At 33.0% G+C, this 12,290-nt stretch overlaps 1 protein-coding gene across 1 annotated transcript; it reads right to left on the bottom strand.

The window, feature by feature from the left end:
• Positions 1–1,507: 1,507 nt before the first annotated feature.
• LOC142631938 (uncharacterized) lies at positions 1,508–9,054 on the bottom strand. The gene is made up of 10 exons (XM_075806305.1): positions 8,790–9,054; positions 7,690–7,856; positions 7,507–7,571; positions 6,425–6,465; positions 6,209–6,297; positions 6,008–6,121; positions 4,640–4,717; positions 3,765–3,830; positions 2,964–3,044; positions 1,508–1,795 (listed from the first exon to the last, which is right to left on the bottom strand). The coding sequence occupies exons 1-10, from the start codon at positions 8,932–8,934 to the stop codon at positions 1,661–1,663; spliced, it is 981 nt and encodes a 326-aa protein (XP_075662420.1). The 5' UTR covers positions 8,935–9,054; the 3' UTR covers positions 1,508–1,660.
• Positions 9,055–12,290: the final 3,236 nt, after the last annotated feature.

Genomic DNA, 12,290 nt, shown 5'->3' with positions numbered 1-12,290 from the left:
TGTTAACTACAAATATTTTAATACTATTATTAGAATTGGGAAATAAAATAATAACGAAAGCACACTAAAATTAATATTATTTTTTTAAAAAAATAATCTTTTAATTTTTTAAGATTTTTGGAATTGGGTTTTCATTAGAATAAAATTTATATTTCTTGAAACTTTCATAATAGAATTTTATTTAAAGCAATCCATGCTAATAATATTAATGTACTTACAATGCGTTACATAGCCAAAGCAAGCTCTTTGACGTGTAGTACTTACGTTTAATTGAAAGAAACTTTTGGCAATAAAATTCTAATAAAATCAGTATTTTTAAACTCTCACAACAGTTTAATAACTACAGTATGTCACATGGCAAAAAGAGAAAAATTATATATATAAACTATGAAAGTTGGCATAATCAAACCTGTTATATAATATATGATATGATATTGTATATATTATATAATATAAGGCAAGATATATATAACATGTTGATTATATATACACACACATTCACTTGGTGTAATCATAACATTAAAGATGCAACTTTTATCATATATTTTATTTACTTTTGGAGACTGACATGGAGTGAAATGATTTCCTAGCTTTCCTTCCAGGAATGAAGTTGGGGAATATTTGGGGACTAGCATATAAAGGGGATAGAACATGGTAAGTTAACACGTGTTTGAAAGATTTTAGCAAACTAGTATCTCGAGTTTTAGAAACTCAAGTTCCATATAGAACTCGAGGCTTAAAGACTCGCTTCCTACTTGCTAAGTTAGACACTAATATGTCACATAGATCTTGAGTCTTAAAGACTCGATTTCCATAAAAGAATAAGAACAATATGAAGAACACGATGAAGATCTGAGATTCTGAAGAAATTGAAGAGAGAGAGATTCTGAAGAAATTGAAGACGAAGAGAAGAACCCAAAGGAAGAAGAAGAAGAAGAATAGTTCGCACGGGAAGATCTGAACACGATGAAGGATTCCACGGAAAAAGTCAAGACCAGGTGAACAAAGAAGAACAAAGAACAAAGAACAAAGAGTCCACGGAAGAAGAAAGGACCAGGTGAAATGGAAAAAATATTCAATGAAGATGGCTTTGGAGGTGGGTGGGTGGGTGGGGGTGGGGGGGGGGGAGGGAGGAATGAAATCGTTGAGGAAAGGCCATCTCTTAACCAAAATTGTAGTGACACTCTTATAAAGAGTACCAATGAATTTGAAAATTGGCTACCTTTTCAGGGTGATCTATTTTTAGGTTGAGGTAGAGGAGGATGTAGATGAAGTCAAAGTTACTCGGCATTTTCCTGGTCTAGAAGATATAAGTTATGAAAAAAAATAAAAATATACTAAATTCCCTATGATATCCCAAAATCTCTAGAAGAAAAATGGGGTTGAAAACCATCAAGTACTGGGGGATTTGAGTGATTTGGAGAAGATGGCTTCCTTAATTTTGGGATTTTCAATCAACAATTTAATTGGGGTTAAAAGCGTACTCACAGAATATAGAAATGAGATATGGAATGTAAGCCGTGACGAGATTTTCTAATATTAGGACCATCTTAACCGAAAATGTATATTAAAATACACACTTCCATCGTGAAAGATCCTGTAAATCTATGAACTATGCTTTTGATATGTTTTATATATGTATAAGCAATGAAATATGCTTTTAATTATGTTTGTCAGCTTTGGAATCTTGGGTTCTTGAGCAGCCAAGTTGAAACCTGCGAATCTTCGTTCTTCCATCCAATGCAAGTGCAAGCACATCATATTCCTCCACATACCAGAGCTCAGACACCACAGCCTGAATATTCATAGGCCAAATGCCACCGTATGAGACATAGATTTCATACCCAAAAAAAAATCATTAAAAGAATCAAATAAGAGTTTGCAAAAATTAAGGGTGTGCCTTGCCAGAAGTCTAAAAGTTGTAACCATTTGTGTGAAGTCTATAGTCATGATGTCTAGATGGTCATGGTCAATACTTTGATACTGAATGATTGACTTCAAAAACAGAGAAGAATCAACTGCCTTTCCAGAAGAGTAACAAAAGTTGAAAACCCATCAAAGTGGAAATAAAAAAAAATTCGTCATGTCAATGTTGCGGTAGATTTTATATCACTAATGTGGCTATTGAGATCATTCTTCCCTAAAGTTGATCCCAAAGCTGTGCTAGGACTCTAGACGGATAACTTATATAGGATGCTACAGGAAAAAGAGTAGACGTTGCTTGGTGATCACAGGAAATGTCCATTTGAACATTTACTTCCAACCTTATTGTCAACAAGGAATCTTGAAAAGGAGAATACATCCCCAATTGGTAAAAAGTTAGAATGATTTGTCACTGAAAATGCAAAGTGCCATGTGAATCTTCTATTCACTATAACCAAATATCTACCTTGAAAAATTTTTCAGTTTCAAAGTCAAAACTATCAAAAATATAGGATGAAGTTTCAACTTAATTTCACAGGAAGGATAATACAGTCCCAATGATATTGACATACTGGTTGTTGCCATTATTCCAGAAAATATACACTTTACTGATGGAAATCATTATAGTGAGTGCTAGAATGTACAATAAAAAACCACCCATGTGAAAAAGGTGTACTTCAAATCGATTTGAAAGAAAAGTGGGAAACTGTAAACCCATAATCCATAATTCCATTTATGTATCAACCAGACTGAAATGTACAATATGACCTAGATGCGATCATCAAATGGTATGCCACATTCACAAAAGACTATCAGATGACTAAGAAGTGAAGGTTATTTATACATGGTCGCATGCAACGATTCTTCCAAATATATGCCTTAAAATTCCCACGTAATGGAATCTTTTAACACGAGTAGAAACAGAAATTGGTGAAACTATAGCACTGCATGCTACTAAATAAAAGCCCAATTCAGCTTCAACTATGTAATTCAAAACTTCAAATATAAACTGCCAATCATAATTAAACATAAGAACTTACCTCCATTGCACGGATTTGATTGTTTAGCTTAGCAACTAGGTCATGGAAGAATTGAACTTCATCTGAAGTTTTATGCAGCTCCTAAATATGACAAGAATTGCAAGAGTCGAACTTAGAACTAAGTATATAAAAGAAAATATACATGCAATTCATCTTAACATGAGAACTGACAGATGTTCCTTCAACTCTCATTTTGAATGAGTTCAAAATGCCAGATTTTCCAAGACACTTGTATCAAACTTCTTACAAGTAATCAAGTCATGACCACATACACAATTAGTAAGAAAGATTTTTTGGACTTTTGTATATACTATAATTTCAAGCTTAGTCGTTACTTCTGTTTTTTCCTCAAATCCTGTTACTACCATTTTCCATCCCAAAACACCTCCCATAAAATTATTATAAAAAAAAGGGGTTAAAAATTAAAAAAACAGAAAAGATATCAATATTCCCATAAACAAATCTATAGTTCATATTCATGAAAGTAATGCTTATTCCTTGTGCAAGTTGTCTTGCATGTGCACTAAAATGCGCTGATATCTTTTGCATTTGTATGGTGTGCCAAGTTGACATGAAAAGTATATTGCATGTCCATTTGTTTCAATAGGATTCTAATAAACTAGAGCTGAGACAGCCAACGCACATACTTCGTAGTTAATTGCAATTGCCACTTTTCAGTTAAATGCACTATCCCTTTCTAGTTTCTACCCAAACAACAACAAAAAAAAGAGTGGTGTCAAGCACTAACTTGATCATGACTTAAGATGCAAAAAGAAGTCAGAGATACTCATGATGTACTACCATTGGAGTTGCTGTTGGGTGTCCCAGAAGCCTTGCAAATGATGTGTGAAGAATAGCAGCATCATACTGTAGCAGAAAAAGACTACTGATTAGAAAATGATAGCAACCACATACTCATCATTTATTGTATCACCATTTAACCTGAGGAAGAGAAGATATCCAGTTTACATTTACCGATACTATTGAATAAGGCACCAATAAGGCCAGGACATAAAGATAGGACCCACCATGCAGCAGTGAGTTCCAACAAAGGATAAATCACCATCTCTTTATTTTTAAAAGAAAACCAGCATTATTGGATGCATATGTCATCAGTCACTATATTTTAAAAAAACACCAGGCAGTAGTGTACCAAAAAAGGTTTTCCTTAAGGGAGGCCATAGAGAAAAATATGCTCTTTTGAAAAGTGCCTAGGATAACGTCAAATTTGGGATTTGAAGTCTCTATTATTTTTGAGGGCCTCTTCTTTTTACATACATAATTTTAGAACTAAAGTCCTTGGGGAGCATACAAAGGAGTCCCAGAAAAGACATTTCAAACTTATTCTAAGAAAGGGAAATGAGGTTTTTTTCTGAGAGGACGTTTTAAACTTCTGGGGGGCCATGGCCTCCTCAGACACAAAACCAAGCATGCAAGTATCTGTTACTCTGTTAGCCAGGAAAAAAGAGGTCCTATAAAATTTCATAAGCCAAGCAACAGTTACAATCATCTATTGCAAATCTTAAGAGTCAGTATCCTAGTACCAATCATCAAATAATAAGTGCTGAAAAATCCCTGCATGAGACATTCATATTTCATACCTCAAGCCATTGAGATCATATATATATATCTATCTAAGGATTCAACAGGAATTAAGAGATTCATATTATTCTTACAAGTTGCTTTTCTGGCGCATGTGGAAGCGCAGTCCTCAGCTTGGCACGAATGGTTATGGGATCTGTCCCAGAGATTACCTATATTAAATAATGATTCATTAATTCATTATATAAACTGTTGATACATCTCATTACCTACAAAAATCCTTCAGTCATTAGATTCACAGTGAAATTCTCCAAAAACTATGCTATTTAAAAATTTCAGTCACACACAGAGTGGTTCCCGCGTTAAAGGACTTTCTTTACCCAGTTGATCTCCCTAGCTATTATCCAATCTGATGGTAACATTCATCCACTAACGGAAACAAAAGATTTGTAAGATGAAAATTCAACGGTTAAGTTTTAAAAAAAGCTTTGGCCAAAACATTGATATATTTCTCCCTGAGGTAAATATAAGAAGGCCAAAGTAATAACTGACTTGTCTTTTGTCACCAAGTAATAGTTCAGCTTGAGCATTGAGCGGTGAAATTTAATATTGAAAACACACACACACACGGATGATGACAATTTTAAATCATAATTTCTGCCTCAGAAACCCACAAATGAAAATAAATGGAATTGTGAAAAAAGAAGTTAAAAAAAACACTCTATAGGTTCTTTTGCATTTTGTGGGTTAAGAAATTTGAAGAGCTTAAGCACTGTAAGGACAGATCATACACCACTTCCTATGTTGGACTGGTTGCTGTTTTGACTCTGCCCTCAACCCCCCCCCCCCCTGCCACCCCTCATGGAGGAATTCATATTACTCAAACTAAGGAGGACACTCCAAGAAGTTGCAATATAATTGCAGCTATTACAATCACTTGGGAGAATTCTCATGATTCCATACCGCAGTGTAGTAAATGGTTGTCAACTAAAAAATTAACACCACCATTCCAAAGAGCAAAGTTGCAACTCATATTGAGATGTATAAAAATTTTAGGGTAAAAACAATTTCCCTCATGTGATTTGGCCCTGTCACAATTAAGACTGCAAATTTTCAGTTGCTATATGTAACCAACTAAGGTTTGGACTTAGGAATTAAATGAAATTATTATGTTTCCATCCAAAATAGGGTTTAGAATTTCAAAAATCCAAACTTTAAGGGGTGACAATATACTATTACAGCAATTGAAAAGTTAAAGGTACTAAATTGTGACAGCCAAATCACAGAGAGGTGAATAATATTTCCACAAATTGTAAACTCTGTTTATTTAAATGAAACCCTAACAATTTTATATTAATTAAATGTAACAGTTGGAAGTTTATGGTGTGATAAAGCCAAACCACAAGGGGTAATTTTCTTAAATTTTTAGTGTGTACCTCATCTATAGCTACATCAAAAGGTAGGGGAAAGCCCAAAGAGTGTAGAAAAGTTCAGAAAGTAACCTGCCAGCAACCCAAAAGCACACCAGTTGAGGTTAAAACCACCCTGTCTAAAACAATTTTTAAAGGACAGAGATCATCTGCAACAGCACGAACAGCACTTGCTTCCACTTCTATCTGAAAAACCAAAAAAGGTCCAAGAATCAAATGATACTCCAACAAGAATTAAATAGAAACATAAGATTACACAAAAAGGAGGTTTACCTCATCTTCAGTAGCAGGAACAGGTGTAATATGATGTGAAGCATGAAACATGCTAAAATGGTACAAGCTGGAGTTCTGAAACCAGATTGCTAAACAAAATACAAATAAGAATGCCAAAAAAAAAAAAAAAGCACAAAATATAATTTTATTTAAAAATGTAACCACAACTCAAATTCAAATAACACATGTGAAAAAGTAAGCAATTTAAAAGCCTACCTTTATCGAAGTACGGATTAAAAATATGTTTCACAGCCTCCCTGTGGCAATCAAAGCATGTGTGAAATTACAAAATAAACTACTATGTAATTGCTGCCTGCAGCAAGCATGCATCAATTTGAAAAAAAAAAAAAACTATAGAAAACTTCCTATGAGATTAAGATGCTAATGTAAAAATTATCGCACTGAAATTTCATCCTTTTCCCCACAGTTTTTTTACTATCTTAATAATTATGTTATTATTATGATGCTCAAATTTATATTTTTCTTAGGACTGCAAACATTAATCCCATTAAACAATTTAAACCATATTTCCACTATTCATTTTGTATTCTGAAGACTTAGGTTCATTATCTGATGAGTTTGGGATCAGTATGTAAAACGTCATCATGATTAATGGGTTTTAACGATCTAATTTGCATGTGTTTTATATAATCTTATAGATGAGAAAAATGTAAATCAAATGCACAAAAAATCTTTAAAAGCATGCTAATTGTTTGCATAATTAATCCCATCAATGGCATCCATCATTATTAGGCCATAATGTATGCAATTACATAATAAATCCATTCAGTTATGTTGATTTTTCCGAGCAAAGATTGGAAGCTGGATGGAACCCTTTCAGTAAGTAACCCACAAAGGATGACAAGTGACTGCCCATTGCAATCACAAGGCTGCTGACAAAAAGAAAGCTGTTGATAAACAGCATTCCTACACCCAAGAAGCATGCGAATTCAATTAATCAGAGGGTAGAAGGCCATATAACAGTGGCCACCTTCTAATAAAAATTAACATGTTTGAATTAGTTTGGCCATCTCAACTTCTAAGAATATCAGGCAAGTCCTCAGAATAGGGACTTGAACTTTATATGACTGCATCATTTCCCATTGTTTTAACTCTCACTAAATCGCCTAAGTTTCAATCATTTCTAAAACTAAAAACTTCCTAAATTTTCTTAGCAATAAATCACAATAAAAACAATACACAGATTCATTAAAAATAAATCATAATACATGGATCAAACATATAACAACATACAACAAACTGTAACAGCATGAATTATGAGAAAATGAAATGCTTACGAGATGCGCACTGAGTATTCGGTGCTAAGATACAAAACAGTAGCCCGTACAGGAGGGTTTGCTGCCTACACAAAGATACACACAAAAGAGGCAATCCATCATTTGCTCACTCAATTGAAACAAGAATTAACAATGTAGTACCATGTAATCCAAAAAAAAAAAGCTTATTTGTTTGATTCATACCTTAAGTACGGGTGTTACATGTCCATCCTTCAAAGTGAAAATATCCGAAAGTGACAATGATTGAGATGTTTCGCCTTGTTTAAGAAAAGCAGGCCCGTTCTCATCCAAATCCCTCTCCATCTTATCATACAATCTCGACCTCTGCTCCTCATTCGAAATTACAGAATCTGATGCAAGTTTCTCCCAAGTTAAACATAAACCCACCACTAATCTAATAGTGCATATATATATATATATATATATATATATATATATATATATATATATATCAGCTTCTAGTAACTCAAATTAAGTAAGTAATTAAGGGTTTGATCTGATTGATTAATAGAATACCGATTCAATAATGCATATATGGATATCAGCTTCTAGTAACTCAATTTTGTATAAAAATTTTAGTCCAAAAATCATGCAGAAAATCAATAATAATAATGAATAAATAAATAAAAGATAGTCTGGGTTTTAGTGCAAGAGGGTGAATTCCTAAATAGCATAAAGAAGAATGAGACCGAGCATCATTAAATAAGTCATTCTGGGTTTTGATTACATTGATTAACAAAATATTAATTCAATAGTGCATATATAAATATCAGCATCTAGTGACTGAAATTTGCATAACAATGTGATCTTTTTTTTGCAAAAAAGAATATTAGCTGGTAAATTCAAGTCTGTATAAAAATCTTAGTCCACAAATCAAACAGAAAATCAATAATAATAAACAAATGAGAAAAATAAAAGATGGTCTGGGTTTTAATGCAAGTGGGTAGTTTCCTAAATAGCATAAAGTAGAATGAAACCGAGCATCATTAAATAAGCAATCATGGGTTTTGATTTGATTGATGAAAAACAAACTAATCCAATAGTGCAGATATAAAAGTATCAGTTTCTAGTAACTGAAATTTGCAAAAAAATCTTAGCCCACCAATCGCGCAGAAAATCAACAACAACAATGAATTCAATAAATGAATCTGGGTTTTAATGCAAGTGGGTAATTTCCAAAATAGCACAAACTAGAATGGAACCAAAACATCATTAAATTTGCAAACATGGGTTTTGATTAGATTGATAAATAGAATACTGCCAAAAAAAAAAAAAAAGATCACCTGAAGATGAAGATTGGTTGTGGAGAGCCATGTTGAAGAGAGAGTAGAAGAGGAAAGCAGAGGTTACAAAGATGAGAGCTACAGTTTTTGGGTGATTCCACTTCCACCAATTCTTATTCACCATTGATCTGTGTGCTCTGTGCATAATGTACTGCTATATACACCCATTTGGATGGTAACGTATGTGAGGGGCTGCTGAACTAACCGTGATGAAGAAGTTCAACAGTCTCACATCACATGGACGGTTTTTGATTTTTTTTTTTTTTTTGGTTTTCGTTACTGTTAGAATTAATTTTCTGATAATTTTTTTTGAGAAGGAATTTTTCTGATGATTGATTGCCATATAAAGGCTTTACTTCTTTTAATTTCCTTGTGATTTCTTACCGTAAAAAAAAGACTAAAGTTAAAAGACTTTTTGTCTGTTTCTATGAATTTTTAAGACCAAATTTAGATATAAAATTGATTATTGTCTAATTTAATATCTTTTTATTGGAAGTTAATTTATTGTTGGATTAAATATTTTTCTTATATTCTCACTTGTAAAATTTCTTGAAAATTAAATATCTATAGCTATGCTATCACTAAATTGTTTAAATTGCAAGTTTTTGTAATTTAAAATTCTGCATAAAATATAAGTTTATAGATTATATAACAAATAATATTCAACTGACACAAAATTTGACATGTATATTAAAAACATAAAGAACATACAATTTAACAGCTAGATTTTGAAAATATGTAATAATATTTATTTTATTGAATAAGGTTGTAACTTTAGGTTACAACCAATTTTGTAGCTAAACTTTGTCATAATTTTTATTGAGTAGATATATTTACTTTGAAGTTTTGAAACTATAATTTTTTTTTTAATGGAATATGAAGCTATAAAAATCTATCTATATAAAAATCTATCTTATTTTTATATTGTTTTTGTCATCCATTTATGTTAATAATCTATCTAACCATTAAGTGATAGATAAATGATGTTGGTTCATTAGCACGTGTCACCCATATAATGCTGGGTGTTATTGATATAGACAACGTCACCAATAGGGTTGTTCAACCAACCTATGGAACCGACCCAATTGCCTAAAATAATTGGTCCGACCCTAAAATCGATTGACTAGCTGCCTATGACAATTGACAACAAGTCTTTGCCTTCCAAAGACCAATCACAGGCAGTCGATTGGCGAGTTCTTACATGAAAACCCAATTTCAATTGACCTGATTGATCTCCACCCACTAAATTTTGTTGTTCTTCACTTGTTCTTGCCTTTTTTCTTTCTTTTTTTTTGCCAATATGAACTAGATTAGCCGAGATCTCACCAAAATCCAACAGGATTTGTGCGAGACCCAACGAAATTTTGACCCGATTTGCTTTTCCTTGACACCAAATGACAACTGACCAATACTTGAAGAGACTCGACTTGCCCAAACCCACTCTTCTTCCTGATCGGTAGCAAGTGCACTTCTTGGGGGCCTAAAGTGATTGGGTTTGAGCTCGGGTTAGGTATAAACCCGACTCGGGCTAGGTATAAACCCGACTCGGGCAGACTTGTGAACAACCTTAGTCACTAATATGAAAATATGGTCAAATATGATTAGCCAAAGTAAAATTTTAAAATGTTGACCAAAATGAAAACAACTTCAAAGTTAAGGGCAAAAGTATACTTTAGTCTAAAAAATTTAGATTGATCCATACTTGGCATGTTGAAACACTGGGTTGCACTACTCTACCCTTTTATTTAGGGAGGGAAAACTCATCTTTTAGCATTTATTTTAGTCTCTCAAGTCTCGGTCTTTCTCTCACAAAGAAATAGACCATTCTCTTCATTCCTCGATCGTTTCTTTCAATAATTTAAACCATAAATATCCCTGTTGGAATAATAAGAGGTGTCAATTGAGTTACAAGACTCTTGACACATATAAAGGATTTAGATAAGAAAAATATGGTGATTATGTTCTAAGTATAGAATGTATGTTATGTGCGATAATCTGGTTTTTATTTTATTTTTTGTGAAATGATTAGACAAGTGAACCTTCAACTTTAAACTTAAGAATTTATGCATTTGTTAAGTTTTATCTTTCATGTTTTCAAACTTTTATGTGTATTGAAATGAAGTTTAGAAGGAAGATGTCAAGGATTTAAATCTTTTCATAATTATTGAATTATCAAAAATAGGAGTAAAACAAAAGAAGAAGAAGAAGAAAAAAAGAAGAAAAAAAAGAAGGTCATTGACATTAGAAAATTCATAATGTCATATCACAACAAAGCTTATTATACGTGACAGAGAATATCTTCATTTGAACAAGACACAGTTTTTAATTTCATTGGATAATTTGAGAAGCTAATATATGAAACTAATTGTTTCTCCAAAAAAAAAAGAAGAAACTAATTGGATACCAATTAAAAACTATGGGTGTGGTTTGGTAGTAGAAGTCTTTGTATTACTTTACACAACGCTTTAACAGATATGTTATGCCCACAATGATAGACCCATCAAGACTTTGGTGGTACACGTAGTACTACTTTTACCATCATGTGACGTAGGGTCGATGAGTCCACATCAAAGATCCCTTTTTTTATTTAACAAAAAAACAATAACTTTAAAATTTTTTTTTAAAAAAATAAATAAATAAAAAAGAGAAAAGGGGATACCAATTAATTGCGTTGAACTGTGGATACCCCAAGTGGCAAGTGCCAACTTCCAACTTAAGAAATAAAAAACACTCGTGAACCTCTTTCACCTAGCAGACTGCTATTCCCATTTGCACCCTTTGTTTCTTATTTAACTGGGCCCTTAACTACAGATATTGATTTCTTTCAATAGGTACTTGGATGGACTTTGGGCCAAGCTGGTTCTGTTTGCTCTGATAATCAACCAGTAAATGAAGGGGGTGGTGCTTCAAAGTAAAGCTGAAGGTCATGAATAACCAGTTTTGGAACTGACAAGTTGGTATACTAAATGCGTCAATGCATCAAAATCAGTAATGTAAATTTGTCCACAGACAAACACATGTTACACATCCCATCCCAAGTTCCCCAACATGGCCACCATGCACCAATTACAAGCACACACACACATTCACATACACAAAATACTTGGTGGAAATGGATGTGGATGTGTAATGTGTTGGTGGGTCTTGACCAAATTAACTTTCATGCCAACAACCGGCTTGTAGGCTAAAATTGCAGTAGGCAAGCATGTGATGGTGTGTAACTACATGCATCTATCATCCAAAAAGAACAGTGGGATTAATAGATTTTCTGGGCCCAGAACCCAACAAATCAAAAGGGAATTAAGAGATTTTATGGGCCAAATTAATAGAATCTGCCGATTCTTTAGCACCTATGATGTATTAAGCTTTACCTTTTTATATCCCAAATATCCTTGCCAACCATGGCTATAAATTAAGAATACATGGTTTTTAGATAGTCTAATCATGCTATTTTTGGGTTACAGGATTTTCTTGCAGGGACCATTTGGTTCTGTGGTTATG

This window comes from Castanea sativa, chromosome 4 (genome assembly GCF_040712315.1).
Source record: "Castanea sativa cultivar Marrone di Chiusa Pesio chromosome 4, ASM4071231v1".
Classification (NCBI taxonomy): Eukaryota; Viridiplantae; Streptophyta; class Magnoliopsida; order Fagales; family Fagaceae; genus Castanea; species Castanea sativa.
This window is presented reverse-complemented; position numbering and strand designations above follow the sequence as displayed.